The 27,416-nt window shown below is 38.6% G+C and overlaps 3 protein-coding genes across 6 annotated transcripts in view; 2 read left to right on the top strand and 1 right to left on the bottom strand.

Annotated features, from left to right (window-relative positions):
- Nucleotides 1–5,697, top strand: LOC143027832 (F-box only protein 21-like). Its single transcript, XM_076189458.1, has one exon. The coding sequence runs from the start codon at nt 350–352 to the stop codon at nt 2,348–2,350; it is 2,001 nt and encodes a 666-aa protein (XP_076045573.1). The 5' UTR covers nt 1–349; the 3' UTR covers nt 2,351–5,697.
- On the bottom strand, nt 4,816–24,107 carry LOC143027833 (uncharacterized). Of its 4 annotated transcripts, none has more exons than XM_076189460.1 (8): nt 23,610–24,107; nt 21,816–22,108; nt 20,675–20,774; nt 19,956–20,113; nt 17,060–17,289; nt 11,346–11,760; nt 11,064–11,260; nt 4,816–10,836 (listed from the first exon to the last, which is right to left on the bottom strand). In XM_076189460.1, exons 1-8 carry the CDS (start codon nt 23,636–23,638, stop codon nt 10,618–10,620), a joined length of 1,641 nt encoding a protein of 546 aa, XP_076045575.1. In that variant the 5' UTR covers nt 23,639–24,107; the 3' UTR covers nt 4,816–10,617. The 4 variants fall into 4 exon arrangements, with proteins under 4 accessions (XP_076045575.1, XP_076045578.1, XP_076045576.1 ...); XM_076189463.1 differs by lacking the exon at nt 23,610–24,107 and adding an exon at nt 22,443–22,545; XM_076189461.1 differs by lacking the exon at nt 23,610–24,107 and adding an exon at nt 22,276–22,414.
- LOC143027830 (uncharacterized) overlaps nt 22,827–27,416 on the top strand; it is a 28,451-nt gene continuing 23,861 nt past the window's right edge. Inside the window, exon 1 of the mRNA XM_076189457.1 lies at nt 22,827–22,953. The gene's annotated coding sequence lies outside the window, so the exon portion shown is untranslated. The remainder of the gene's footprint in view (nt 22,954–27,416) is intronic.

The raw sequence follows: 27,416 nt of genomic DNA, 5'->3' as shown, positions 1-27,416 counted from the left end.
CGATTGAGCTCCACGGAGGTGAACAGTAAACAACGAAAATAGCTTGACAAACTTTCAATGTTCAGAAGGACAAACGTTGTATAGGAAATCTCTGACAACACAATTCCTCCAATGGAAAATATATATACTATCCTTTCTAATTGTGGATGTAATTTTACATTGCAAAAGGAAGGATGTTACATTTGTGGAAGTGTTTGGACGCCTGTATTCCTTCTGACTTTCTATGTCTCCAGTTCGGATTAATTTATGTTACCCGTGATGACAAATTGTTATACGAGAGTATAATAGCTGATTTTTTAACTACGAATGCATTCTTTAGAAGATATATAAACAGTGTGATGATATCGTCATGAACACCCAAATGACACTTGAACGCCTTCCTCAGGAAATTCTGGAGCTGATCCTATCAGACGTCAGCATAGGCCCAGGTGATTTGATTCGGTGTTCTTATGTTAGTAAACAGCTTCGGCAAGCATCACTTCGTAATAGTGTTTGGAAGAGCAAGTTTCGGCAACAATATCCAACCCTTTATAGGCATTATGGCCACTCTGACCAGTGGAGGGCCAAGTTTGTAGTCGTACACAGACTAAAAAAGGAACTTGTGAAAAATGTCTTGGCACTGTCACAAACTTTTGTTTGGTCTATGTATCATGATTATGAATGGCCTGATATTCCCCGACGTGCCCTGGCACTGTATGAAACAATGTTTGATGAAGAGATTGGTGATAATTTAGGGAAGTATTTTGTTTTGGATGAATGTTACAGTATGTTTAGGAGCTATCCAGCTCACAAGGAACTAACTTTAAAGTACTATGCAGAAAAAGTATACAGACACATTAGTCATACATATATTACTATGCCAGAGTGGGAGAAATTTCTTGGACTGGCTGATGAAGTTGGAGCCTACGAGGAGGGACTTGTCATGATAGCACAGAGTGTCCAGCCAGTATCTCGTGTTTATGCCCACTGTGTTAAGGCAGGTTTAGATAGGATTGCCCATATTGTGAAGAGGACAGTTAAACAAAAACACCCAGATCATCCTCTTAACTTACGAGATGGCTTGGTGATGGTGGTAGAGGAAAGTGCTTGGGGTTGTGATGATTGCACAGCTGTAACAAAGTGTGTGCATCAGGTGCTTCGGCATCAAATGAATTTCATCACAGATGGGACATTTGACTATGAGCCAAATAAATATTGTATTGATAAAGTGCTAGAAACCAAAAAAGGAAGTTCAAAGATTTTACTTGTCCTAGAGTCGTGCCTTGCAAGGAGACTTGGTGTGGTGTCTGAGGTTCATATGAGCCAGACTAATCGTATACTTGATACTTGGAAGTTAAGAATAATTGGTAGTGATAGTGCAAGTTCAATGCAAGACTGTTCAGAGTTGGAGGAAGATACTACCTCAGTAACGTATGTTCTAAGTAATTGGCAGAGTGGGAAAAAATTGACAGCCAGAGCAATGTGTGAAGAAATTCTTCGGCAGCTTGTATTTCTTGTGGAATGTCGATTGCGTGGAGAATGGTGGCAAGCTGGTGAACCAGTTCTTCATGATCTGTTAGCAGAAGATACATATCAACATCCAATTAGAAGTCTATTCAACAGCTGGAAACATGTTGAACATTGGAAAGTTAGTCAGCTACGGCACTATCTTTGTCAGTTGTCTAAAGCATCAATGGCTTCAAGTCCAGTGGAAGGAAAACTTTTGCATCTGAATATTCTACTCAGAATAAATTCAAAGTTAACACTGTTTAGATTGACTGAACTTAGACGGCAGTTGGTCCAAACTCCATCAACTCTTCGTGACCTGCTTCGCATGGTTGCGTCTGTCAACATGAGAGCAAGGGCCAGAGTGGCAGATTTGAAGTCTCTTCTTGGCAGTGGTGGTGGAACTGTCAGTCTCAGTCCCCTGTCTGCAGGACCATGGCCTCATGGATGGCCAGGGGGTGAAATGGTACAAAAGCGAAGACTTGACCGCAAGAGTTCTCTTGTTTATTATGCAGTTGGTCAGGTATTGGAGCACAGAGGAAGTGGACTTTGTGTTGTTTATGACTGGGATTCCATGTGTGTTGAGAGTGATGACACTCTTGTGGTTATGGGAGAAACAAACTTGACTCATGGCATGGATCAGCCTTTCTATCGTGTTCTCACCTCAGATGGAGCTGCCAGGTATCTTGCTCAGGAAAATTTAAGGCAAGCACATAAACCTGTTCCTTTCAGTAACCCTCTTTTGGGTCGATACTTCACAGCATTTATATACCCACATTATATTCCTAACCCCCAAAAAGCCTATGAATACCCAGAAGATGCAAACATACGTGAGCAAGATGCTCTTGCCCTCCACTTACTATAAGACCATTGGAGATTAGGTGTATGGTATCCCATATTTTTATCATTGTTATTATGTATGCACAATCCTTCACAGGTACGCTATGTATCTCATGAAGATAATGTCTGTTGTGAACTGGTTTCAACTTGGATTAGGGTCTGTTCCATTGCTGAAAGTTCTGAATTTCATCTAGTGATATATTTTCACTCTGAACAAGATTATGTGGTATTAATTAGGACAAAATCTTCACAAAATTATATTGAAAAGGTCGAGATAATATTTAATCCTTAACTATAAAGCTAAATGGTCTAGCATTAGCTAGAAGGAAATCATTGAAAGTGCCAAATTCATCTCTCTAGGTAGTAAAAGGTTGACAAAAACAGGATTACCCTGTAGTACCCAGCAATTTCTCAAAAGTGAATATAATTGTCTGGCATAAGTCACAATGAAATCTTTAAAGTTATGTTGTTTGTCTGAAGGCTTTTACATGTACATAAATTCCTAGAACAGTCTAGATGACAGAGTTCAAGGTGGAACCATAAATTTAAGAATTATGATGATTGGAGAATAAGAGACAGGACCCCTTCCTGGATACTGCAATTAGGTAAATAAGCAAAATAAAATTATCTGGAGTTAACCAGAACAATATAAGAGCAAAGAACAGGTTTCCAAAGGATTTAATTAGACTGCATAGGAAGAAAGGTTTTTATGGATTATGGTTTCCCAGGGTTCTATCCTTGTGGACAATCTTGTGCCATGGAAAGGCTTAAATCATAAGTATACAGACTTTACATTGATATGTAAATAAACCTAATTATGAAAGGAACAATATATGTACATACATTTAGATGACTGTGAGTAGAGGGACATTTTCCCAGATGGATGTGTTTAAGGTATATATTTAAAATGTGGCAGATATACAGCTTTTTGTCATTGAATTTTTATGTTTTGTGAGTAATGCACCATTTATGCAATTTAGAAAAATTAGCAGTTATAAACACATGGCTTCCTTATACCTATAAAGTACAAATTTGTAAAAGGTTAAGATTACTTGCACATAATATCCCCCATTGAATCATATTTTAAAACCTAATCATATTTTGCTATGCTGATAATGAGTGGGGAATGGGGCTATTTATTTGTATTAAAACTAAAAGATTATTATATATCAAAGTTGGTTATATCAGTACTTGGGAAGTGAAGTGATGTGCAGGTAATATTAATTAAAATGGATATTTAATCATATGAAGTCAGTTTGACCTGAGTATGTCTTTTGAAACTGTTCCTACATAGCTAAGGCCAATATTTATTAATAATATTCAATAGATATGCAGTATAATGGTCGCATTACTCTCCCTTTTTTCAACAAATTGTTATGAACACTGACAGTGTTTATTATGCAACAGGTATATTCAGGATATCTTACTTGGAATGCACTATGATACCCTGGAATTCAAATTCCCTAGAGGTTGAACAATATGAGTTCTAAAAAAAAAGCCTCATATGCTGAATTGTCTTGGAACTCAAACACAAAGACAGTCTTAAAATATTACATTTTACACGTATGCTACCATGAAAAGATAGTATCTTAGAAGATTTAAACAATTTGCTTCAAATTAAAACATAACAAATGTATATACAACCATTCCTGTGTACTGTAAAAGGTACATTGATGTTCAAATAAAAAAAATGAATAAATAAATAAATTGCATTGGAACTCAACTTTTTGGGAACACAAAGAGCCTCCAGGAATAAATTAAGTTCCAAGGTATCTCTGTATGGTGAGACTTAATCTCTTTGCTGTGGTGATCCTCCATACTCCTTCAGACCAGTGAAATATAAAAAGTAGTTTGGTGTAGCAAAGGGGTTAATAGACAATTCCCCTCACAATAGTAGTTTCCCCCATGCTAAATGAAATCTGATTGGCAATTAAAAAATAAAGTAAAGGATATCAAATTAAATGGGATAAGAAAATAAGCTGGGGGTTTATTGATATAGTAAACTTTTGCATTTATGTTACCAACAATGGGAATGTACACAAGGTGGTTCTATAAGATTGATGTAGAAAGAATAATCTCACTGTTGGTCTTCATATTCCACCAGTGGCCTCATCTCTAGGTGTGGGTGTGTCCCTGAATAGCTGGCATTCAATCTCTCTTTTTTTTTTTTTTTTTTTTTTTATATGTTTATATATAACACAAGTGTTCTCCATGTCCACCTACCACCTGGAGACATAGAGACTGACCCATACTGATTCAACACAGACAATCCTGGAGAGATCTATGAGAGGGCCCGAGGGTTGTTGCTAACCACTATGGGGCTGCAGGTTTTCATTCAGTGAAACTTTAAACAGCAATTATAATTACTATTATTTGTATCACTATATGAATATCTACACATGGTGGTAACTTGTCTGTTACCATGTGTTATTGCATAATCATGTTCCTTGAATCTCATGTTTTTACTTCAGTGCTTACATTAATGTATTAATGTGTTTTTTTTTTCAATTATAACCAAGAATGAGCATATTAGTGAATAAAACAAATACACTATTGCATCTTAGGTTACTACAGAAGTATTGTTTGCTTTTATTTCAAACTTGTTTTACATGTTTATCATGTATACTAGAATTTGTATAAGGGGGTAAAAGAGTAAGAATTTGTACAAATTTCTATGGTAAGAGTTAAGTTTCAAGACAATCGTTCAATGCACTGTTAATTCTCACTCATATCAGGAAAGGCCTAGAAAGGGATTGGTATATAAATATTTCTTTTTAATTAGGAACATGAATCTTAAGGTTTATTATTTATAAACATATATACACATGCTCTAGATATATTTTGCTAACATAGAAATTTTCCAGTCCACAAGAATGCGAAAACTAATGATCACGCATCTTATGTTAACAAAAGACACATTAAATCCTGATAATCACATAAAATTGCCTTTTCAATAGATTGTGTGATACTGTGAATATTTTACACTTTATACCTATGTTATTCCTGGTAACTGTATATTCCCTTGTGGTACCTAAAAATGTAGAATTGGCTATTTTATTCCATACTTTATGCAATAACCTGTATATATAGTTCTTAATATGTCTTGTTGGTTCTGAAATTTATAAAGTAGTATAATTTTCTTTTAATAGTGTTTAGTACAATTTATTTGCATGGTCTTTTAGTGGTGTGTATATGTAAAAATGATGTACCAAAGAGTATGATTTGTAAATAGCAATATTCTGTATAAAATTGTATAATAAAGGATCAAGAAGAGAATGTATAAAAATTTGTGCTTAGCTTGTACTTCTAGTCCTGTTTAAATCATACCTGTACTTCTTTTAAAGATTTATGCCAATTAAATCAATAGTTTGATTTGGAATTTAAATTCCCTATGTCAAATTTACATATTGGATCATGTACTTTATTTTTTTAATGTGGATATTTCAGAACATAGAAGCTAGGGGTAAGTGGAGAATGATTGTGTATGGATGATGCTGTGATGCATGGAAGGGAGTTGGGGGATGAGGGAGTATGTGTGAAGGATATTTTGATGCAGCCCAAATGGATTTCTCTCCATCTTCTCTTTTTCTGCACGAGGGGGATGTTGAGGGGGGGTTACCAATTAAATGAATCTGCCTTCCTGTGGATGTACTGTGTCTTGCTGCATTACTTGTGACCCAGTGCAGTGGGTAAAATGGAGGTATGACCCATCATCCAAGAGGAGTCAAGAAAAGAGGGAGGGAGGGGTGGTGAATGGGAGAGGAGTATGTGGGGATGAAATAGGTGGGAATAGATTTATGACTTTGGCTACCTTCCTTGTAAGGAGGAAAGAGCCCTTGGCATATATATATATATATATGTACACATAATTCAAAGTAATAAAAAAGTATATAACTAACATACCCACAGAAGGCTGCTCCAAAAAAAGGAGAGCAAGCCAATTTGAAACAGTGCTGACATATGGGTTATGTCTTAATTTCCTAAAAGAATCTAAAGATCTAGATAGGTAGAAAAGCATCAAGGAAAAGAAAGCATACTGGTTGACTTATGCAAATAGTAATTGTTCAGAGTAAAGGCGAGATGTTTCAGTTTATCTAATGCTGCATGGTCTAAGGAAGAGAGGCATGCAGCTACTAAGTTTTGAAAAGCAGTGACCATCAAAGTACCAGTATAAAAGAGAGAAAGATACTGTAACAGATAGGTGCTCAAGTCTGTCAATAAGAAAAGAAATAAGGCTAAGCTTTGCTCAGTTGGGAGTGTGGCAAGCCATCCCAAGCATGAGAAGCATATCTGCATGTATGAATTAAGTCCCCTGTATAGGGTCAGCACCTAAGTTTGAGTTAGGTACTTAGTATACTATACTTTCCCCCTACAGTGTCAGCAGCATATGTCGTATGCCGCAATTGTTTTATGGAATGAACGTCAGCAGCATACTTCATATGCCACAATTTAAAAAAAATCACCAAAAATGGGCATTATGTCAAGGGTCAAATCTGTGGTAATGACCAAGTAGCCCTATTCATTGACTAGGCACCAATTTTTTTTTATTTATTGACAAAATCGGCAACCCTGGCAGCAATTTTTCAGTGGTAACTTGGGGTATAAAATCAGCCTTTAGGATATAATTTAGGCAATTCTGGTGTATGAAACAAAGTATGAGGAGGTGAAGTTGTACTTCGACAGTCAGGCAGGTCCTATTTAGTATGTACACTCCTCCCTCAATTTAAGAACGCTCCATATACGAATTTTCACTATAATGAACTGTTGGGTGGGTACAAAAAAAAAAATCGAAATACGAACTAAAAATTTGCCATAACGAATAAAATCATGTTGAAAAAAATTAGTGTATTTTTAAATCATAAATATTAAAAAGAAAATTATTTTTACATAAAAAAAAAAAAAAAATGCCATATGTCCAGGTAAAAAAAAAAAAAGTGAAAATAGATATGTAAGTTTATTATTGTTTTCAAAACAACACCGTGTACTGCTCGGTCTACTCGGTCTCAATCAATCATGGATTATTAGCATTATTTCAAGTGACATTATGCCTCCTAAGCGTCCAGGAAGCCCTATTAAGGATGGTGACAAGCCGAAGAGGGCTAGGAAAGCAATATCTCTAGATACTAAGTTGTCTGTGCTAAAGAAAAGTGACGAAGGAATGAGAGTGAAGGACATCGCAAATTTGTTTGGCTTGGCTGCTACAACTGTAGTGACTATTGAGAAAGAAATTTGTTTGTGAGAACCTATCTTGCATAATATAATGGGTTTATATGAGAAAAACGTGCTCGACTTAAGTATATTTGATATACAAACGGTTTTTCAAGAACGTAACTAGTTCGTAAATAGAGGGAGTAGTATATTCAGACGTAGAGAACTGACAATTTTGCACTGACAATTTTCGTAACAAATGCATAATACAAAATGTAGCTGGGCAATAATGGTGTGATGGATGTTTACTAAAACATTTACCAAAACAATAAGAAACACCACAATCACCTATCCTTCATGATATTATAAAAAAAGATAACAAAAAATAAATTGATCACATAAAGTGATAAGTATTTGCCAAAAAATCCACAAAAATTATAAACACATTTTCTGTTAGTGTCAGACTATTATGGGCAGCTGTACAATGACTTGAAACATCATAAATGTCAAATTCACTCTGAAATTCTAACGAAGTTTGTTTCCCTGAAAAAATACAACAGCTGTTCTTGTTCAACCTGCGTGAGGAGCGAAAGAAAGTCTATAGTTTCGACAAAACTTTCACATGCATATTTTGACAGAATAGACCCAATTTCTCCACTTCTAGGCTAAGGTGAATCAAAATAAGTTAGATGGTTTTACATAATTTTGAGTTGATTTAGGGGAGAAAAAAAAAGAAAAAAAAAGAGGCTCCGATGCTGGGGTGGGGAGTATATACAACATTCGCCTGGCGATGCACAGGTTAAATGTATCTGCTAATGTAAAACTTGAGAAGAAAATAACAAAGTACATACATATACCAAAAAGTCTTCTCCCCTTTATATGGGATGTGGTTAAGTTAAAGCATACCCACCCTACGTACATCCCACAACTGTCCAAAAACCTAAATGTTGTCTCTCCCATCTTAACTCCTCATGGATGAAGGGGTCATTCCTGTTCATTGTCACACAATGCAGGTCAGGCAATACACCTCAACATCAGAGCCCAGCACCCACAGCTGGTTTGGTTTGCTTGGCCAGATAATCTAGGGAACAACAATAACATAGAGCTGGTTTAATGCCATTGCTTCATTATAAGAGGAACTAAGATGAGAGTAAAACAATGGGAGTGGAATGGGTGGGGTGTTGGTTTGGCTGGCCACAAGAGGCCCATGGTATACAGTATCTATAAACAGAGAGCTTCATTACATGAAAATGCCCCACAGATATTCTGTCTCCAATTCTTGTCTTGGAATCTTACCTCCCTCTTCTTAAGACAGAAAATGAGAAGAAAATTTCAAGACCTTGACATGAGATTCATAACAGATGCAAAACACTTGAACAAGCTTCCCCTGTATATCAGTGATTGGAGACTCACGGCCCCATATGGTGTGTGTGTGGGGTATTGTTGTTTATGCTGTATTAGTGTAGGTCTGTTTCTATATCTTTGGCTAACAGCAGGGAAGCAATTGCTGGTCGTCGGTTCTTTTTATTTGAAAAGTGGGGGAAGAAGAATTTGATATATATATATACACACACACACCAAGGGCTTTATACCCCTTACAAGATTCTAAATATAAGTGGGCTTTTTCTCCCTTATAAAAGAGGTAGGGGGAAGAAATCTATTGGTTCATGGATAGAATTCTTCTTTCTCTACTTTTTCAAATAAAAAGAACTGGTAACAAGCAATTGCTCCTCTCCTGTTAGCCAATAACATATAAACAGACTTGATGACATCATATTTACGTACATATAAAAGGTGACTAAATGAGACCAAATGAGTAGACTAGGGATTCCCCTATCTATACTTTTCTCCTGTGAAAATTTAAGGCACAAAAGGGTCTGGGAGTGTTGTTCCTTTCATGTATAATATGCATCTATATCCCAATAGGCTTCTTCCCCCTTGTAAGTACAATTAGCTAAAGTTAGGTTAATGCACACACATCCTTACTTGGAAAAACAATCGACAACAGGAGTGTACAAGTGGTGGTCCAGTAAGATGGACATCAAATCATCTTGCTGCTTACATTCAAAACCTATCAAAACTTATCTCTATATAGAGATGCAAACCTGAAGATCTGCCACATGGTGTCAGGGTTGGGCCCAAGATATCTCTCTATGAACCTAAACTATATTTTCTTCTTATTTTCACATAAGGAGAGTTGACTACTAGTGACTGCTCTCCCTCTTTGTATTACTATAAGCTGGTGACGGAGGCAGTTCTACATTTTAGAATATAGTCAGCAGTTCAATATTTCTATCTGGAGAGACCATGGGAGGACCCGAAGACCATTGACAGCCACTGTGGGGCTGCAGATTTCCAGTCAATTAAACTTACAGGGATAATTATTATTATCATTATTAAAAAAAAAGCTCATACTCCTAGCTGTAATATAAAACCTTCAAATGCATAAAGCATGACAAATGGAATAAACATAGGGTGGTCAACAAATGGAATAAACTTAGTAACCATGTAGTAAGCACTGAAACTATCAGTTGTTTTAAGAAACGATTAGACAACTTTATGGATGGGGATGACAGGTGGTGATGGATACAGAGCTGCCTAGTGTAGGCCTAATGGTCTCTTGCAGTTTCCTTCATTCTTATGTTCTTATGTTCTCCAATTAGGTTTTCTAACAAAATTTATTATATGAGCTAATTTCACCTGGCTATCTTTTGTATATACCAAGGGCCTCTTTAGCCTTATAAGGGAGGTAGCCAGTCAAGGCATGCACCCACTCCCACCTATTCCACTCCTATCCTCCACCTATTTGTTCCCCTCTCATCTTAGCTCCTTGTGGATGAAGGATCATTCTTGGCTCCTACCCACTGCCCAGGTCAGAAGCAATGTAGTAGGATACAGCAGGGCCACTTCATTTACAAGGTCACCTTCCCTCCTTGTCCCCTCATGCAAAAAAAAAAAAGAGAAGATGGGGAGAAATCCCTCTGGAATGCATCAGAAACTACCAAAGACACGACATAAAAATTAATTTTGAAATGCTGTAAGTGTACAATTCCACATGTTCCCACAGCAAAAAGATCTAGAGAATAACAGAATTATGTAATGCCAGGCCTAATTATACTTACTATCAGCACTCAATGCTGTACTTTATGTATTCATTAAATTACTAAAGTTTGCCACCAAAACCTGTTGCACCACCCTATGGTGTTCAAAGATGACTTGATACTGTGCTTGGCTGAGGCGTTCAAAAGAGTAGTTGCCTGTTAGGCTTGGACAGAGGTCAGGAGTTCCTGTGCTTTGGGGTGTTGGAGCATGGAGCAGAAACCCCTGGAGTGCTGATGCCACATTACACAGTAGCTGACTGATCTGTCAGTGAAAAGTTTGATTTTTTTTTTTTTTATCAAATCTTTTAATAAAGCCACAAAGTGGCTGGGGTTACATGATTTTGGGGATTTCCTATTGTAAAACAAGATAAACAAAATCTGGTAATTTGATATGTATACTTGTTGTGGTTTATAAGAAATGTTTTTCTTGCTATCTATTCCTTTTGTCAAATTATTAACATGCACCAAAAACATAAGATGCATGGTTACCTGTGGTTCAAGTGGAGGCTGGAGCTGCTGACACAAGGATGAGAATGTGGAAAGCCAACCCATATAGGAAGATTCACTGGGTGCAGGGCAACGGTAGAAGTCTTGCATGCAGTGATCCATTAAGGCAGCACCCACTTTCACATTGTCTTCACTGTTCAGTGGACTATATGGAAGTGCAGGAAATGAAGCAACATCCTCTGTATATGATAAAGAGAAATAATCAGATTTCTGTTTCATCTCACCTTATTCAATTTCATCTCATCATTTATTAATCATACTTACTTGTATCAAAATTACTGTCTGACACATCATTTTTAGACTGGTTGCCATGTTGACCTGTTGGAACTACTTCTTCCTCTGTAGGAATCTTTTCATCCACAAGAGCAACCACATTTTCTCTGGTACTATTATGTTTGGAACCTTGTTTATCAACAATTTTAATTTTGACACTCTTCCCCTTTACTAGTGACATAAGAATCATTTTAAGTGGAATACTTGTATCATTTATACGCAGTACTTTGGAGCCGACTTCTTCTTCACTGAGGCAAGATTCCATGTCTGTGTTTGAAAGGTGGATGGTGTGGACAGTAGGTACCTTTCTTTTATCCTTGCCAGCTACAGACACCACAAGCTTGGCATTTTCAGGACGGAATACTTGGACAACATCTACAGTTTCCTTGTGTGTCTTCTTATGAATCTGAAAGTTTGTATGATATATATATATATATAACGGGCCTGCCTGAGTACATGAATACACTCATCCCACAACTATTTATTGTCCCTCCCATCTTAGCCCTCATACTGTTGTGGTGGTGGGGATGAGGGAGACGGAGGAGAATTTTATCACTGTATCACCATGTATGTTGAAGAGGACACCTAAATGGGACAGCGTGAGGGAACTGGGAATTCCCCATTCTGTATTTTTCTCCCCATCTGGGGTATTGGCTCTATATTATTGTGGCAAAGTAGCATGCAGCTGATACTTTAGGGTCTATATGGGGTGCCCCTATGGACCAGAGTCACACATCATTTTGTCTGTGTTAGAAGAAATCTCTGTTCATACAGAAGTGATAACACTTTTATTATACTGTGACGGTCCCTCCATTATGCTGTCCCCCATCACTTGTTACTGTCCTGTACCATTTCTCTGAATATTCATTTCCTATTTTTACCTAACCCTGTGGTAGGGGAAAAGAATGCTGCCACCAAGTCTTCCCACTTGAGTTGTATGAGGCAACAAAAAACGGGACGGGGATAGGAGTAGGAATTGTGCTACCTGTAGCCCCAAAGGGGACATTCCTAAAAAAAGTAAAGGCATAAAGAGTCTACGAGTTTTCAAACCAATACCCTAAGGTTTGGGTCTTATAATGTGTGTGGATGTGGTTTAGATGAGAGTAAAATGGAAGAAATAGGCAGTATGTTTGTGAGAAGAAAGATGGATGTGTTGGCTTTGAGTGAAACCAAGTTGAAAGGGAGGGGCAAGTGTGAGTTTGGGAATGCAGTTGGGAGGTTCTCAGGAGTGAAGAGAGGACATGGGAGAGAAGGGGTGGCTACACTAGTAAGTAAGAGATAGGTAAGCGTGTAGTGGAGTGGAAGGAGGTTTCTTCAAAGTTAATGTGGATGAAGGTGAAACTGGGAAGGGAGATGTGAGATTTGTAAGTGCATATGGGCCTGTTAGTGAGAAGAGTGTAGAGGAAAGGGAGGATTTTTGGATGAATTTAAATGAGTGCATAGAGGGATTAGGGAGAAATGTCAATGTAGTTGTATTGGGAGACCTTAATGCTAGGGTAGGAAAGGAACCAATAGATGGAGTGATTGGGAAGTGTGGAGTTCCAGGAAAAAATTATAGTGGAGAGTTAATGGTGAAGATGTGTCTTGAAAGAGAATTGATGATAGCAAATACAGTGTTTAGGAAGAAAGTCAAGCATAAGTACACATGGGAGAGGGTGGTGAATGGTAGGGTGGTAGATAGAGCGTTAATGGACTATATAGTGATAACCAGAAGTAAAGTAGGAAGAGTTAAGGATGTACATGTTCTAAGGGGAGAGAGTGGGGGAATAACAGATCATTTTTTGGTGGAAGGTAAGTTGAGAGTAGAGAATAGGTGGAGAAAGAGGAAAAGGGCAGAAGGTAGGGAGGTAGAGTGAACTGCTTAAATGAGAAAGAAAAGGAGGAGTATAAAAAGAAGCTGAGGGAGTGAAGGATATAGTAAAACTAGGAGTGGTGGAGGAATGGGGATGGTTCAAGGAGGGAGTCAAAGTGTGCAAAGATGGTGTGTTACAAGGGGGATGGGAGGAAATAGAAGGAAGGGTAGTGAGTGGTGGGATGAAGAAGCAAAGAAGGTTGTAGAAGAGAAGCAAGCTTTCATAGATTGGTTACAAATTAGGATGAGGGAATCGTATGAGAGGTATGTAGTAAAGAGAAGTAAAGCATAGGATAAAGGGGGCAAAGAGGAGAGCAGATGTGAAATGGGGTAAGAGTATGACAGAAAATTTTGAAAGTAATAAAGATGTTTTGGAAAAAAATTAATAGAGGAAGAGGGGCTAATCAAGTAGAGAAGAAAAGGTAAAAGGTGCAGATGGAGAGATGATTATGGAAGAGACAGCAGTGAGAGGAAGATGGGCAGAGTATTTTAGGGAGTTACTAAATGTGAAGGAGGATAGGGAGGGAAAGGTAGTTGCAGTTGGAAGTGCAAAGAAAATGACCATGATGAGTGAAGAAAATGGAGGAGAAATAAAAAAGATGAAGTGAAGGCAGCTGTTAAGATGATGAGAGCAGGTAATGCAACTGGGTTGGGTGGATGCCATGCAAAATATCTGAAAAAGGAGGTACAGTGATGGTGGCCTGGCTGGTGAGGTTATTTAATGTTTGTTTAAGAGGGGGTAGAGTGCTGGAAGACTGGAGGAGTGCCTGTATAGTACCACTTTACAAGGGAAAAGGGAACAAGTGCGAGTGTAGCAGTTTCAGAGGGATCAGCTTCTTAACCCCTTCCATACGGTGCCGCACACGTAGGCGTCATGGACTTAGATCTCGGTGGCAGCAGCCAATGCCAGCCGTACGACGTGTCGTAATAATACTCGCATCATAAAATATAGTCACCGCTTATATCGATCGTTCTCTCTTCACCCGTGAATTTTGATAATCATAGAAAATGCGATTACAAAAGAATTAGAAAGAATGTCATTATGGAGGGGCGACTACAATAAATATAATCAAGACACCGATATGGCAGCCTCGCGAATACACTCGCTCCCCATGACGCCTACGTGTGCGGCACCGTATGGAAGGGGTTAAGTGTAGTTGGGAAGGCTTATGGGAGGGTCTTGATTGAAAGGATTAGGAGAGGAACGGAGGGAGTAATTGGTGTGGAACAGTGTGGGTTTAGGACAGGTAGAGGTTGCATAGATCAGATTTTTGTGATAAGACAGAATGTGAGAAAGCTATAGGAAAAGGTAGGGATGTATTTTGGGTTTTTATGGATTTGGAAAAGGCTTATGACAGGGTAGACAGGAAGGCATAGTGTCATATGCAAACAACAGCTGGCTTACCTCCCACTTTTCTCCATTTTCTTTAACCATCTGCAATCCCTGACCCACTACCCTTGCATTTACCTCTTGCACTACCCCATCCATGTATAAATTGAACAGCCAGGGCAACATAACACATCGCTGATGAAGTCCCACCTTTACTTCGAATATTCACTCTCTCCATTTCCAATCCTGATACATGCTCTACTACTCTTGTAAAAACTCTTGACAGCTCCTAAAAGCTTTCCTCCTATCCCCTATATCTGCAATACCTCCCACAGTGCCTTCCTGTCTACCCTGTCATAAGCCTTTTCCAGATCCATAAAAGCCCAAAACACATCCTTACCTTTTCCTATAGCTTTCTCACATATCTGTCTTATCACAAAAATCTGATCTACACAACCTCTACCTGTCCTAAATCCACACTGTTCCTCACCAATTACTCCCTCCATTCCTCTCCTAATCCTCTAAATCAAGACCTTCCCATAAGCCTTCCCAACTACACTCAACAAGCTGATCCCTCTGAAACTACTACACTCACACTTGTCTCCTTTTCCCTTGTAAAGTGGAATTATACATGCACTCCTCCAGTCCTCTGGCACTCTACCCTCTCTGAAACAAACATTAAATAACCTCACCAGCCAGTCAACCATCACTGTACCTACTTTTTTCAGATATTCTGCATGACATCCATCCAGACCAGGTGCCTTCCCTGCTCTCATCATCTTAACAACTGCCTTCACTTCATCCTTCCTTATTTCTCCTCCATTTCCCTCACTCATCATGGTCATTTTCTTTGCACTTCCCACTGCTACTACCTTTCCCTCCCTATCCTCCTTCACATTTAACAACTCCCTAAAATACTCTGCCCATCTTCCTCTTACTGCCTTCTCTTCCATTATCATCTCTCCACCTGCACCTTTTACCTTTTCTTCTCTACTTGATTGGCCCCTCTTCCTCTACTAATTTTTTCCAAAAAATGTCTTTTTATTACTTTCAAAATTTTCTGTCATACTCTTACCCAATTTCACATCTGCTCTCCTCTTTGCTTCCTTTATCTTATGCTTTACTTCTCTTCTCTTTTCTTTGTACCTCTCATAGATTCCCTCATTCTATTTTGTAACCAATCTATGAAAGCTCGCTTCTCTTCTACAACCTTCTTTGCTTCTTCATCCCACCACTCACTACCCTTCCTTCTATTTACTCCCATCCTCCTTGTTCCACACACCATCTTTGCACACCTTGTGTCTCCCTCCTTGAACCATCCCCATTCCTCCTCCACCCCTGGCTCTCCTCTATCCTTCACTCCCTCCCACTCCTCTCTCAGCTTCATCTTGTACTCCTTCTCCTTTTCATTTCAAGAGTTCACTCTAAGTATCTCCCTACTTTTTGTCCTTTTCCTCTTTCTCCATCTCCCAATACCACTACATTGACATTTCTCCCTAATCCCTCTATGCATTCATTTAAATCTATCCAAAAAGCCTCCCTTTCTTCTCCACTCTTCTCACTACCAGGCCCATATGCACTTACAAAATCCCACATCTCACTTCCCAGTTTCACCTTCATCCACATTAACCTTGAAGAAACCTCTTTCCACTCCACTACACATTTTCCTATCTCTTCACTTACTAGTATAGCCACCCCTTCTCTCCCTCATCCTCTCTTCACTCCTGAGAACCTCTCAACTACACTCTGAAACTCACACTCGCCCCTCCCTCTCAACATAGTTTCACTTGAAGCCAACACATCCATCTTCTCACAAACACTGCCTATCTCTTCCCTTTTACTCTCATCTGTACTACCTCCATGTACATTAATAGACCCAAACCTTTGGGTACTGGTTGGAAAATTCCTAGACCCTCTTATGCCTTTACTTTTTTTAGCATTGTCCCCTGTGGGGCTACAGGGAGAAGGATGCCTAGTCTTAATCCCCGTCCCATTTTTCTCACCTCTTACAATTCAAGTGGGAATACTTGGTGGCAGCATTCTATCCCCGACCACAGAGTAGGCAAAAAAAAAAAAAAAAAAAAAAAGGAAATGAATATTCAGAGAAATGGTACAGGACAGTAACAAGGGGTTGGGGGACAGTCTCAGTGCTGTATAATAAAAGTGTCATCATTTCTCTGTGAAAAGAGTCCTCTGTCACAGACAAAATGATGTGTGGCTCTGGTCCATAGGGGCACCCCATATAGACCCTAAAATATTAACTGCATGCTATTTTGCCACAATAACATGCAGCCAATATCCCAGACAATTATTAAATTTACAGTATTTCAATTAATTCTAATCTAGTGTTACTAGATATCTATAAGACATGCAATATGTTCATTCTGAAATTTTATATATATATATATATATATATATATATATACATATATATATATATATATATATATATATATATATATATATATATATATAAAATAAAGAATAAATAAATAAATAAAATAATAAATCATTTTCTCTTACTTCTAACAGCTTCTGCTTTGTAAACACTGCCTGGCATTGAGAACATTTCCATTTCTGAATCCTTGAGTGTGTTCTTATGTGGTTTTTCAGGTTGTGAGCCATTTTAAAACCCTGGTTACAGGCTGGGCAGACATGAGGTCGGACAGAAGAATGACATTTTTTGTGTCGGTTCAGTTCACTCTTGCATGTAAAAGCTTTACTGCATTCAGCACACTCAAATGGTTTCTCTCCTAAATGTGAGGAAAATGACAATTAGAATAAGTAATTCTGTATAGATAAGAAGGTAAGGATGATTGTAGCAGTTTTAGTGTGGATAGTTGTTGTGAATGGATGATAAATTGACATTGCCTGAAGGGATTTTTTCTTGTCTGCTCTGTAAATCTGTGAATGGATGAGGGTGACTGGGATCATCATATACTGAATAAGTGGGGGTAAACCAGCTTTGGCTGTCAGTCCCTACTGTGGAGGTGCTGTGTTTTGCTGCATTGTTTCTGACTTGAGTAGTGGACAGTAGAGGAAGGGTAGTGAATGGTGGGATGAGGAAACAAAGAAGGTTGTAGAAGAGAAGAAGCGAGCTTTCACAGATTGGTTACAATATAGGATGAGGGAGTCATATGAGAGGTACAAAGAAAAGAAAAGAGAAGTAAAGCAAAAGGTAAAGGAAGCAAAGAGGAGAGCAGATGTGAAGTGGGGTAAGAGTATGACAGAAAATTTTGAAAGTAATAAAAAGATGTTTTGGAAAGAAATTAAGAGAGGAAGAGGAGGCAAATCAAGTAGAGAAGAAAAGGTTAAAGGTACAGATGGAGAGATGATAATGGAAGAGAAGGCAGTAAGGGGAAGATGGGCAGAATATTTTAGGGAGTTGCTAAATGTGAAGGAGGATAGGGAGGGACAGATAGTTGCGGTGGGAAATGCTAAGAAAATGACCGTGATGAGTGAGGAAAATGGAGGAGAAATAAGGAAGGATGAAGTGAAGGCAGTTGTTAAGATGATGAAAGCAGGTAAGGCACCTGGTCTGGATGGATGCCATGCAGAATGTCTAAAAAAAGGAGGTACAGTGATAGTGGACTGGTTGGTGAGGTTATTCAATGTTTGCTGGAGAGAGGGTAGAGTGCCGGAGGACTGGAGGAGTGCCTGTATAGTTCCACTTTACAAGGGAAAAGGGGACAAGTGTGAATGTAGTAGTTTCAGAGGGATTAGCTTGTTAAGTGTAGTTGGGAAGGCTTATGGGAGGATCTTGATTGAGAGGATTGGGAGAGGAACAGAGGGAGTAATTGGTGAGGAACAGTGTGGATTTAGGACGGGTAGAGGTTGTGTAGATCAGATCTTTGTGGTAAGACAAATATGTGAGAAAGCTATAGGAAAGGGGAAGGATGTTTTTTGGGCTTTTATGGATCTGGAAAAGGCTTATGATAGGGTAGACAGAAAGGCACTGTGGGAGGTTATGCAGATATATGGGGTAGGAGGAAAGCTTCTAGGAGCTGTCAAGAGTTTTTATGAGAGTAGTAGAGCTTGTGTCAGGATTAGAAATGGAGAGAGTGAGTGGTTCGAGGTAAAGGTGGGACTTCGTCAAGGATGCGTTATGTCGCCCTGGCTGTTCAACTTATTCATGGATGGGGTAGTGCAAGAGGTAAATGCAAGGGTAGTGGGTCAGGGATTGCAGATGGTTAAAGAAAATAGAGAAAAGTGGGAGGTGAGCCAGCTGTTGTTTGCTGACGACACTGCGCTTGTGGAAGGATAAGAGGAGGGACTGAGGAAATTGGTGACAGAGTTTGGGAGAGTATGTGATAGAAGAAAGCTAAAGATAAATGTGGGTAAAAGTAAGGTGATGAGATGTACAAGGGGTGAAAGTGGCAGTAGACTGGAAGTGAGCATTAAGGGAGAGCGACTGGATGAAGTGGATAGTTTTAGATACTTGGGTGCAAATGTGGCAGGAAAAGGTGGAGTGAAGGTAGAGGTATAATGTAGATTGAGAGAAGCGAGTAAATGCCTTGGTGGATTGAAGAGTGTAATGAGGAATGGACATTTGGGAATGGATGCTAAGAGGAGACTGTTTGAAGGAGTGATTGTGCCAACAGCACTTTATGGGGCAGAAACATGGAACATAAGAGAGGAAGAGAGAAGGAGTTTGAATGTGTTTAAGATGAAGTGTCTGAGAAGTATGATGGGGGGTTACTAGGCTAGATAGAGTGAGAAATGAGGAGGTGAGGAGAAGAACGGGGGTGGAAAGTGGAAAGGGAGTTGGGAGATAGGGTTGATGAAAGAATATTAGGATGCTTTGGACACATGGAAAGAATGAGTGAAGAAAGACTAGTAAAAGAGATATGGAAGGCAGATGTGGAGGGAGTGAACATGAGGGGACGTCCTAGGATGAGGTCTTTGGGGGAAGAGGGGAATGTCTGTTGAGGAAGGATGGGAGAGGACGGAAGACGGGTAAATGGAGAATGGTTGTATATGGATGATGTTGTGATGCATGAGGTGGAATGGGCGGGGGGATGGGGGGTGAGGTATGTGTGAGCAAAATTTGATGCAGCCCGAAGGGGTTTCTCCCCGTCTTCTCCTTTTATGCATTGGGAGGACAGAGAGGGGGGGTCGCCGATTTAATGAAGCGGCCTTGCTGTGGATGTGCTGTGTCTTGCGACACTGCTTCTGACCCAGGGCAGTGGACAAGGTGCAGGGATGACCCATCATCCGGGAGGTGCTAAGATAAGAGGGAGGGTGGAGGGGTGTGGAGTGTATTCAGGGATGGAATGGGTGGGAATGATTTTATGCCTTTTCCTTTTTGGCTACCTCCCTTGTAAGGGGGAAAAAGCCTTAGTATATGTAATGTAATGTATCTCAGTTCTTTGAATGTAATGGACAAGCAAGAGATAAGCTGGGTGACCGTACTACTTACCTGTATGCTTTCGCATATGCCTTTGAAGGTACTGGTTTTGTTTGAAGGTTTTAGTACATACAGTACAGGTATAGACTCTTGATGGTTGGTGTTCATGGGTCAGCAGGTGCCGCCAGTGGACACTTAGATGACGACTCTCATGGCCACATTTATCACATCTGAAATTTTTTTTTACATCCTATCATAACTTAAAAATCTACAGTAAATGTAACTAAGTGAAAGATCACTGTATATTTCTCAAAATACATGTATTTACAAAACAACTTTGAAGTGCTACCATATCTTTTATGGAATCACATTAATTCCTGACCAAGTTTGCACTATTTACACAGGTCCATAAATATTTAGTCCATAAATATTGATTAAAGGGGGACAAAGAAAGAAGAATATGTTTCTATGATAATCTCACTAAGTAACCAGTGATGGGTGGTCCTGCATGATGGACACCATAGCATATAATTTCTCTGCTTCTCATTTTCAAAACTCATCAAACCCCTTGCCTCCATTTGGAGGTTCAGCCTTAAGGACTGACACCCAGTCTCTGGACTAGGCCCAAGATCACTCTATCAAATTAACAGTATTTCTCCTCCTCCTACTAGTTCTACTGGGTAATATAGAAACAATCCCTACTGACAGCCACTGTGGGACTGTGGGTAGTGAAACTTAAAGGAACAATTATTATTATTACTATCATCTAACAAACTCTAAAATTTACTTACACATGAGGTTTGATGTTTGTGTGAATATTTATGTGTTCTGTCAAGGCATACTGACTTGAAAGGCCTTTCCCACATTCACTGCATCTGAATGGTTTTTCTCCTGAGATACATAATATAAAACATGTAACTGTCTGGCAGTATAGAATCAACATCTATGTTTTACTCATGTCATATGTCATTCTATTTGCCCAAAACACCCAATCTGTGCATCTGCTATAATATTCAAAATACTATATCATTTGCACATATACATACATCACAGAAGATACTGAACACACCATCCACTGCCCCTCCCACCCTTGCCATACCCAGACAACACAATATTTCTTTTTTGCATGAATTATAGACTGATCTAATGACTGTTGCCAGTTACCTAGGAGTCATGGGTCTCCTGCATGAGGAACCTTGGACAATAGACTGATTGGCTGACAGATGGATTTCCTTGGTTTTATAATGAAATGCCACTCTTATATTCATCAGTAATTTATAAATATCTCCTGTTATTCTTTTTATATGAATTCTTAGTGACAGATCATCTCTGATTGAAATCTCTAAATCTTTTCCTCCTTTGCCTTTGCTATTCATTCACCTACCAGTTTATATTTTCCCATCGGTCTTTTTTAACTATGACCTATCATTGACAAGACCCTCCCTCCATAATTTGTCCAAACAAGTTCAAACAACATATTTAAATTGGAAAACACTATGTGTTAGCATTAATAATTACCAGAACTGCTTTCAAAACATGAACAATCAAACCCTAAATCCATTTCCATTCTATATTTCTATAATTAATCTATACAGAAACAAAATAAGTCCTTGGATAATTGCATTGTCATTTCTGGCAGCCTGCTGAATCAATTTACCATTGAGAATGATTTATGGTCTCCAATACTAGGTAGAGTAGGGAGAAGTGAATCTTATATATACCCTGCAATATGATGTATTAAAGAAGAATAGGCAACTCCCAATTCAACATGATGTATTAATCAAGTACTCTCATATCACAATAAAATCAAGGGAGTAGATTGTACCCAAAACAGTACAAAGATTCATTCATGAATAAATGATCACAGATATACATAAGGGAAGAATGGAGATTCAAAAAAGAACAAAAAATCAGACCTGTGATAGAACTTACCATTGTGCTTAACAAGGTGTCGTTGCAAAGCTCCCTTACTACGATATTTCGCCTTGCATTCACCACACTTATATGGCCGTGGTGCAGGAACCCTCCTCTTCTGTTCATCTCTCATCTCTACCTCCACATCCTCCTCCAAATGTTCTTGTTCATATTCCTCAATCTGGTCATTATTTGCTATGCCCTCACCCTGATCTTTGGGCTGCAGGTCTCCAATGCTGCTAGTAAGGTAATCCTTCAGCTGAGTTGGCAGAAGTATTTTGCGTTTTGGTCTAACTAAAGCACTCATGATGCTGCAATTGATGTGAGATGACAGAGTTAATGATATAAAGGTACACATGAAAATTAGACTGTCTAGACTGAAAGGGTGTAATCATGATAATCATAATGAATGACAGAATGTCCAGGACCATTAACCAATTGCAATTGCTGGTAATAAGCTTTTTGTAGGTAATTGTACCTTAAAAAAAATTGCCGTAACTACTGCTGCTTGTCTAGAATAACCTAAAATATCATATGTTTTGCGTGAAGCTACTTTCTATAAAAGAAATCATTACATATAATATTATGTTATGTTTTCAGGGAGAACAATAACATTCATCATGCGGTCAGATGTTGTTTACTAACATCTATGTTGTTATTGCTACCGAAACTCCTAGCCTCCCATCCATCGCTCTCGACGGACCTACCGTGGCCCAGTCCCTGTCTCTATTTATTGAGATTAGAAATATATAGGATATTTTATGATTATTGAATTTTATTTTGCAATTACGAAACACCAGAAAAATAAGTAAAGAATATAACTTCGTTTAGATTTGTTCATTCCTTGGCTATTTTGAGATCTTAAAAAAATATATAACAAATAACGATTAATGTGGAAATGGAAGTGGAATTTTTATATTTTCATTATTGAGCAATTGAGAGGCAAACATAATCAGCTAGTGATAGGGATAGGGTAACATATTTAAGAATTTTTCAAATTGGCAGGGCTTAGATTTCACGCAGACAGCAGAAAGCCCAAGTGTTGTTACTTATGCGCCACTCCCAGTCATTTGTTTAATACACTAGTGCCATCTACGTCTCCGCCATTTGCACAATCCCCGATTTCTGTATTATCGAGTCTATAAAATCATAAGAGGTGAGACTTTTGAAATGTTTATGAAAATAGACATTGTAGCATCTATGCACTATGTGACTATATTGTCTTCCGTACACCAAACAATTGTAGGCACATATAATTTGATGAATCAATTCTCTTTTGAATGCTTCCTTCAAGGTGTCGGGAAGCGTTCGTTAAATGTAAATAATAATAGAAACAAAGTTGTGTTGGAATATTCTACGTATGCTATGGTATACTGACCCTGTGGCCTAGTAACGTTTGGTGTAACGTATAGAAACGAAGGGTATTGAATTTGTTTAGTTGCCCAATCGTTTATTTTCCTCTATCATAAATGAGATTAAGTACTTCGAAAAACATAAGAACCACTCGTGTCGTCCAGAAAGTTTCAAGATGTTTATATGTGCGGTTTAGCAAATAAAACTGAATAATTTGTCCAGACAATAGCATTTATATTCACAGAATAGTAAATGTGGGCTAGCTATAAGGCAGCAAAAAAGGGGATAAATTCATAATCGGTAGATAATATATAAGGTAGCTTATAATCAAATCCGAATGTGCTTGTTTATCGTAAGAAAAATTACAGAAATATTAGGAAGTGAATGGTTTTGCAGAAGTATTGTGGTCGGTGTTACTGAATATGTATGTAATATTTATGATAATTAGTTATTTCTTACGTGTTGTTAGCGATAGTTGCGAAAATCATTCCAAGCCCTGGCAGGCCAAGAGACTACGTTAGTTGTAGAACGCTTCTTACTGGTCTTGTTTATTGGATCATGTTTCCAGCAATTGCAGGGAGAGGGGGTGGGGTGGGTTGATCCCCTTGGAAGTAGTATCCAACAGCCCTAGAGTTGAAACTTGTCACCAATACAAATTCCATCAGTAGAGTTGGTGATCTAACAAGATAATTAGTGGCATTTGGAATAAACACTACTGCAAGATGAAATCAAGTGTATGAATAAGGCTTACCTACATAAAAAAATTCATAACCGCAACACATATCGACACGTAATTTCCGATGTCTTCAAGGAAGAGACATTTGTGTCTTTTGATAACTGTCAGGCTAATTCGCATTTTTTTTTATTACAGTAGCGTGTGAGTTTTCTTACACCTGAAAATCATTAACAGGCAAAACCACTAAAGTCAGACAACCTTAACCAATAACACAAAAGATACTTATGATTTTGCACCAGTGATTACCAGAGGTCACTTACACTCAGACGATTTTCACTGTTATGCCGTGTGGTGGTTAGTTAGGCTTCATAGATTAACCTTTGTTCTTGACCCTTCAATAAAAAAAATGTATTCAAACTTCACTACGCACTCTGGCAGATCATTCCAATGTTTATGACACAGAATGGTCGTTTCCTTACATCCAACCTTGATCTTGAGGTGTGGATTTTTTTTTTTTTTTTTAGTTCCCACTTTTACTACCTTCCGGCACTTCGAAAAGTAACTCCGTATATTCGTTGTATTTGAAAGTTGTTCTTTTGTAATATTCAGTATGGTTTCCTGGACATCTCCAGTATGCCAGATTGGGTAGGTCCAAACTCTTCAGCCTCTCCTTATAATATAGATCCCTCAAACTGGGCATCTTAGTGGCTCTCCGTTGTACGCTCTCCATAGCTTCGATATACTTCACCAGATGAGGATACTATACCCGATTGGGGTATTCGAGATGAGGCCTTATCAAAGCACTGTACCAACTCTCCATAAACACGATTTTTTATTTCATGTAACCAGACGACCCTAATTTTAATTCTAGTTGTCGCCAGGCGATTTTTTTTTATTAGGTGGGTGAACCTAGTGCTGCGAAAAGGTGAAAAAGGGCCTAAACTTACGCACATTCTAGCATCACGCTGTATTGGCGCACGAGACTACAATGGTTTCTTCTCCCACCTTTTTCTTTTGATATTACACATGGGCCTTGTTATATGCTATTGTTCGGTATTGTGCAAACCTCGCATAAATCGATTTATGTTTACATTATATATAGAGGATTACATTCCCCTAGCGTAACAGTGCACTATGGCCATACTAGAATAGAATTGTAATGATAAATTACTATATAATATTTTAACGACGTTGCTCCCTCATTACTTTCCTCTCTTCTAACAACTTCTAACTTTATCTCCAAAGTTTGTGCCGGTTTAGTAAGTAGCCTTTGCTCTAGGAACAGGACGCCCATGAGCCAATTGCGGATCCAATGACGAAAGTTTTTCAGTAAAGCAGAGACCGTAGGCAGAGTTTGAAAATAGATGAAGAGAATACAGTCATGTTTGTGGGAATTCAGAGAAGGGTCACGCTCCTCATTTTTTTTTTTATCCGCATCACCTAATAATACCGTTGAATTTGAACATATTGAAATGAGCTAAACAGAAATAATGTTACAGTTGTATTTTTTAATTCTGTCTAAAAAAAAGAATACCCGGCAATGATGTTCTTTTTTTTCATGGAATAAAGGTAACGAACCTAGATGCAGATTCAACTGTAGTAGCATATACTTCGATATGAAATCACGTTCTTTCTTAGACTCGCCCACAAACATTGCGGATTTTGAGGCATGGAATTAAAAGAACGAACTCTGCCAAAACAAGTCATTTCAAAATTTTGGGTTGAGGGTGGATTGGGTACTGGAAGGCAAGGGAAGAAGACAAAACAAATACTTCATTGTGTTATCACATTGTGCTATTTATACTTCGACCTCCGATTAACCGGCGTTACCGCCCACTAGATTTTTTTTCCCGCTGTAAAATCAGTATATACTGTTTTCTCAACAATTTACATATTGTAGAACTAAGAATGTCTTTTGATATGCTGAAGGAATTTTATTTTTCTTCAACGTATTAGATTCCTTCCTGAAATCTGCGGGCTGCAAATCTGCTCCAACAGTCAGGAAAAATAGCCTTAATTAAGGTGGCTCTGGGGATATAAAATACATCGACTTTCTATCGATATGCGGATTGCGCACAGCCCATTCCCGGCGCCCAGGTGAAGAGGCGAGATAAAGAAGTTTGTAGAAGTGACATGGTTGGCGCAGTTGTGCGAGTCATAGGATGGTATGTAAGAGGCCTTTGTTCAGCTGGTGGACTCAGAATGGCTGATTGATTGATTGAGTAGCTAGTACAAGTCCATACACTGATGGCTCACATTCACATAGGCCTTTCTTACCATCACACACTACATAGTAACCCGCATGGTGTTTTCACATAGTTCGCTTTAAGACTTCACATTTGGGGAATGCCGTACACATTTTTAAATTCGCATATACACGGATCCGCATAAACAGACGAAAAATTAAATTAGAAATGATTCTTCGACATCTGAAAGAAAATATAGTGTTTCTATATTGTATTGATGGGACTGTGAGGCTGGAGTCCGTTGGTTAACAACGGATGGTAGCGTTTCAATAAGCAGTTGGTAATGCATTATGTCCACTTGTCATCAATCGATTAATTCATTCTAAGTTTGCGATTTTGTGTCGGCGCAACAAGGCTGTTACCGACAGCCAGACCCTATTCACACTAGTGGTTTGAACCGCACAGAATCCGCGGCGGTACCTTACAGTTAAGGAAAAAATGCGCGGTTGTGTGTGAATGACTCCATTGAGGTACATTGTTATTGAAGCTGCTAGTGTGAACAGGGATTAAATCGTGAATGCTCTACGGAATTCAGACCACTCGCTTTCACGGGATCGGTGTTTGTGGGTGGAGAAATAGTCTGTGAAAAAAGGAAAAAGGTTGTTGCGTGTGAAAGCGGGTATTGCCAATGAGCACGCTTTAGAGTTCGGGTTGGGAGTCAGAAAAAAGGGGATCAGGCTTACCCTGGAAAAAAAAAAACTGAAAAAGTTTTAGTGGAAATTGATCTGGAATGGCAAGTCATTTGAAAGAGTTGGAAACGGAATGGGTTTTAATAGAAAAAAAAAACCACATTTGTGTGAAAGGAACTATACTCCTGGGACTCTTTTTCTCCATATGTCTTAGTTTTGAACTTGTTCATAGTTATATATTATGTGTGGGTTTACCTGATTATATTGCCCAAATTGAAATATGCAGCATTGGAGCCACATGCTCGTGGATGCTCGCCTCTATTTCTTCAAGGATCGAACTTAGCTTTATATTAATTCATGTTGTCCGCTTGGAATATTTTTTTCTATTTCATTACAGACTGATGCAGATACAGTGAAACTATTGTTATATATATAAGCCAAATTACACGCGCGGTGCTGCGGGCAAATAATGATCATTTTAATTTTTATAGAATTTGTGGAGAAAAGTTACACGTATCAATATAACTCAATGGAAAAGGTAACACAAATAAAATGTTAAGAAAAAAAAAATCAATTTGAGGAGGGAGACGCCTTTTGGAAATAAAATATATCCGGCCGTAAGAGAAGAATTGAACAAACCTTTTAGTATACTTGGAGTAGAGTTAGAGGGCAGGATAGATAAGATGGAGGAGAGGGAGGGAGGGGGGATTTGGGA

This window comes from Oratosquilla oratoria, chromosome 8 (assembly GCF_046742065.1).
Source record: "Oratosquilla oratoria isolate Oo_2021 chromosome 8, ASM4674206v1, whole genome shotgun sequence".
NCBI classification, from domain to species: domain Eukaryota; kingdom Metazoa; phylum Arthropoda; class Malacostraca; order Stomatopoda; family Squillidae; genus Oratosquilla; species Oratosquilla oratoria.
This window is presented reverse-complemented; position numbering and strand designations above follow the sequence as displayed.

What these genes read in the sequence shown, in the direction of transcription:
- LOC143027833 (XM_076189459.1), bottom strand. Translation starts at nt 22,155, where the DNA reads ATGTGTACCTTTATATCATTAACTCTGTCATCTCACATCAATTGCAGC. An exon ending in ACACCTTGTTAAGCACAATG is followed by an intron (nt 20,775 to 21,815) that starts GTAAGTTCTATC and finishes TATGTATCTCAG; the next exon opens with GAGAAAAACCATTCAGATGC. An exon ending in CAAAGCAGAAGCTGTTAGAA is followed by an intron (nt 11,761 to 17,059) that starts GTAAGAGAAAAT and finishes ACAAACTTTCAG; the next exon opens with ATTCATAAGAAGACACACAA.
- LOC143027832 (XM_076189458.1), top strand. Translation starts at nt 350, where the DNA reads ATGAACACCCAAATGACACTTGAACGCCTTCCTCAGGAAATTCTGGAG.